This window comes from Dipodomys ordii, unplaced genomic scaffold (assembly GCF_000151885.1).
Source record: "Dipodomys ordii isolate 6190 unplaced genomic scaffold, Dord_2.0 Scaffold50, whole genome shotgun sequence".
NCBI classification, from domain to species: Eukaryota; Metazoa; Chordata; class Mammalia; order Rodentia; family Heteromyidae; genus Dipodomys; species Dipodomys ordii.
The window spans coordinates 4,108,110-4,111,231 of NW_012267266.1; the positions used below are offsets into that span (position 1 = coordinate 4,108,110).

Below are 3,122 nucleotides of genomic sequence, written 5' to 3' on the forward strand. Positions count from 1 at the left end.
GCTAGCCTTGAGCTGAAGAGCGGAGGGACATCGCCCAGGCCCAGAGTTCAGGCCCCACAACTGGACCCAAAATAAAATAAAATAAAAATGACTAGTCTACCTTAAACTTTTCATCTTTCAGCTAAGAAGATTGGGGCAGAGGAGGAGAATTACAGTGTGACCATAGTGTGGCCAGGGTCACACTATAATTTGTAGCAAAATCTCAACTACATCCATATCTAACTTCTAGGCTAGTGTTTTTTCTTCAAGAACAAAGGGAATGATGTCAAGATGGCAGGATTATGATTGCAAGGAAGGACTAGAACTTTATGCCAGCTTGGGGCTCTTGTCCTTCTGAGCCCAAGGGAAACCAGACTTTGGGAAACAAGAATAGTTCCTGCTGGGTGCTGGTGGCTCACGTTTGTAATCCTAGCTACTAAGGAGGCTGAGATCTGAGGATCACGGTTCAAAGCCAGCCCAGGCAGGAAAGTCCATGAAACTCTTATCTCCAATTAACCACCAGAAAACCTGAAGTGGTGCTGTAGCTCAAGTGGTAGAGAGCTCACCTTGAGCTGAAATGCTCAGGGACGGTGCCCTCCCTGGTCCAGAGTTCAAGCCCCACAACTCACACACACATACACACACACACAAGTTCCTCATTTCCTTTTCTTTCTTTTTTCTTTCTTTCTTTCTTTTTTTTTTTTTTGCTGGCCTTGGGGTTTGAACTCAGGGCCTGAGCTCTGTCCCTGAGCCTCTTGGTGCTCAAGACTAGCGCTCTACCATTTGACTTCTTGTGAGTAGTTATCGGAGGTAAGAGTCTCGCGAGGACTTTTCTCCTCGGACTGGCTTCGAACCTTGATCCTCAAATCTCAGCCTCCTGATTAGCTAGGATTACAGGAGTGAGCCACCGGCGCCAGCCTCCTCTTCCGTTTTACTAACTTCTTTGAGTTTGGTCCTTCAGAAAATAAAGGACCAAGGAAAAGAGTGAGCTGGAAGTGTGGACATAAGTGTCTGAGAGGGACATTGGAGTAGAATGGGATAGAGTAAGATAGGGCTCCGGTGTGGCCCTAAGCCTACCCTTTTCCTCTTTCTCTACTCCTGACCCCTAGAGAGCCCTCTGATAACCTGAGTAGATGGGCAGGGCTTGGGCTCCTACATCTACTGAACTTTTCTATTTCCATGGCTCTTAAACTTCCCAGAGGTGGAAGGGCTTCCTCAGAAGGGGCTGGGAAGGTGGCTCAGCGGTAGAGTGCTTGCCTTGCATACATGAGACCCTGGGTTCGATTCCTCAGTGCCACATAAGCGGGAAAAGCTGGAAGTGGTGCTGTGGCTCCAGAGGGAGAGCGCTAGCCTTGTCAGGGACAGCGCCCAGGCCCAGAGTTCAGGCCCCACGACCGACAAAAACAGAACAAGACAAAAAAAACACCTCGCAGTGGGTATTTACAAAGGACCTCCATCCCTGAGGAGCCTTCTAGTTTATAGCACCGAAGAACTTTCCCAGGCGAGACCCAGTGAGGCCTTCTTGCATGCTCTCAGAACCGCCGGGCAGGGGGCTGGCTGCGCTCCCGCAGGCCTCGCTCCCAGGGTGAGCCCCTTTACAGCTGCGCATCCCCGAGGGCTTTTCCACTCGGGCCTGCCGGGAGTTGTAGTCCCATACCCCCGTAGTCCACAAGCATTGAACTACAATGACCAGAGTGCCCCGCGCTTCTCGCCCCCTTCTTTTTCAGCCTCGGGGACCTAGGAGGCTCTGTGAACCTGCGGACTGGGAACGGATATGGCGGCCACGCTGGGCAGCGGGGAACGCTGGACAGAAGGTACCAGGTCCTGGCGGGAGGGTGGGACAAGGCGGTGTTCTGGAATGGTCAAGGATGGGAGGCAAGACCCTGGATCTGAGGCGAAGGGATGGAGGCCTGCGAGAGGATGCTAATCCTGAGTATGGCTGGGGATGCAGTGGGGACGGCTCAGGGCAGAGGCCGGAGCCGGAAACAAGCAACGCCCGCCCGAGCAAGCTGGGGTGTTGGCCGGGAGCCCAGAATCTCCGGTGACGACTTGTTGCCTCCGGCCCCCTGATCCCCGCCCCCCGCCTCGGCCGTGCCCGCCAGGACCTGCGGCCGTCCCCACCCTCATCCACCTGCACCCGCCCGCTGTCGAAGTGACCCGTAGGCAAGGGACGGGCTGTATGGTTCGCTGCTTGCTTACAGATCCTATGTCCACAATTCCGCAAAACGGGTCCGTCTGACCCTCCGTCCGGGTTTGATCTTGTCCCGTTAGTCCTCATCAGAGCCAGCTGACCGTCTTTCTCCATCTTGCCAAAAGGCAGAAAGTACTGATCCAAGACATCCGTGTGTCTCGCATTATGCTTAGGCTGCCCGGGGATTTGACAGACATGAGCTCACAGAGCTGTCAGCCTATTCGGGTGTTGGACGGGTTAATAGCCAATTACAAAATAGGGCCAGTAAGTCCTGGACTAACACGGCAAGGTCAGGAATTTGCGAATCATGTTGTCACGGCATCCAGCACAACCGGGGTGTCAAGGCAGCAAATACTACATATGAAGGCATAAAGGATGTATTGAAGTTAGCCAGGCAGATTCATGGTGTTAAAGAACAGTGGGTAAATATTGAGAGATGGTAAGGACAAAGATGTTTTTAAAGCCTTTTCTAGAACCTCTAACAAGTGCTCTGGACTGTCTGGATTGCATTATTTAGGCCATTATGACTTAATGAATCCTCTCTCATTAAACTGTAACTTCTTTGTAGTTATTTACATCCTCCTGACGGATCGAGCCAAACATCTTTCCTTTTTTTGTCGGTTGTGGGGCTTGAACTCTAGGCCTGGGCGCTGCCCCTCAGCTCTTCAGCTCAAGGCAAGCACTCTACTCAGCGCCACTTCCTGTTTTCTAGTGATTTATTGGAGATAAGAGTCTCAGGGACTTTTTCTGCCAGAGCTAGCTTTAAACTCTGATCCTCAGATCTCAGCCTCCTGAGTAGTTAGGATTACAGGCATGAGCTACCACGCCTGGCCAAAATAATTTTTTTTTTTTTGGTCCGGTCATGGGGCCTGAACTCTGGGCCTGGGCGCTGTCCCTCAGCTCTTCGGCTCACGGCTAGCGCTCTACCACTTGAGCCACAGCACCACTTCCG

The 3,122-nt window shown here is 52.2% G+C and overlaps 1 protein-coding gene across 1 annotated transcript in view; it reads left to right on the top strand.

Annotated features, from left to right (window-relative positions):
- The first annotated feature begins 1,706 nt into the window (after nt 1–1,706).
- Nucleotides 1,707–3,122, top strand: part of Dnajc18 (DnaJ (Hsp40) homolog, subfamily C, member 18) — a 26,852-nt gene continuing 25,436 nt past the window's right edge. Inside the window, exon 1 of the mRNA XM_013020308.1 lies at nt 1,707–1,793. Within this exon, the coding sequence (XP_012875762.1) occupies nt 1,754–1,793 (40 nt within the window). The 5' untranslated portion in view covers nt 1,707–1,753. The remainder of the gene's footprint in view (nt 1,794–3,122) is intronic.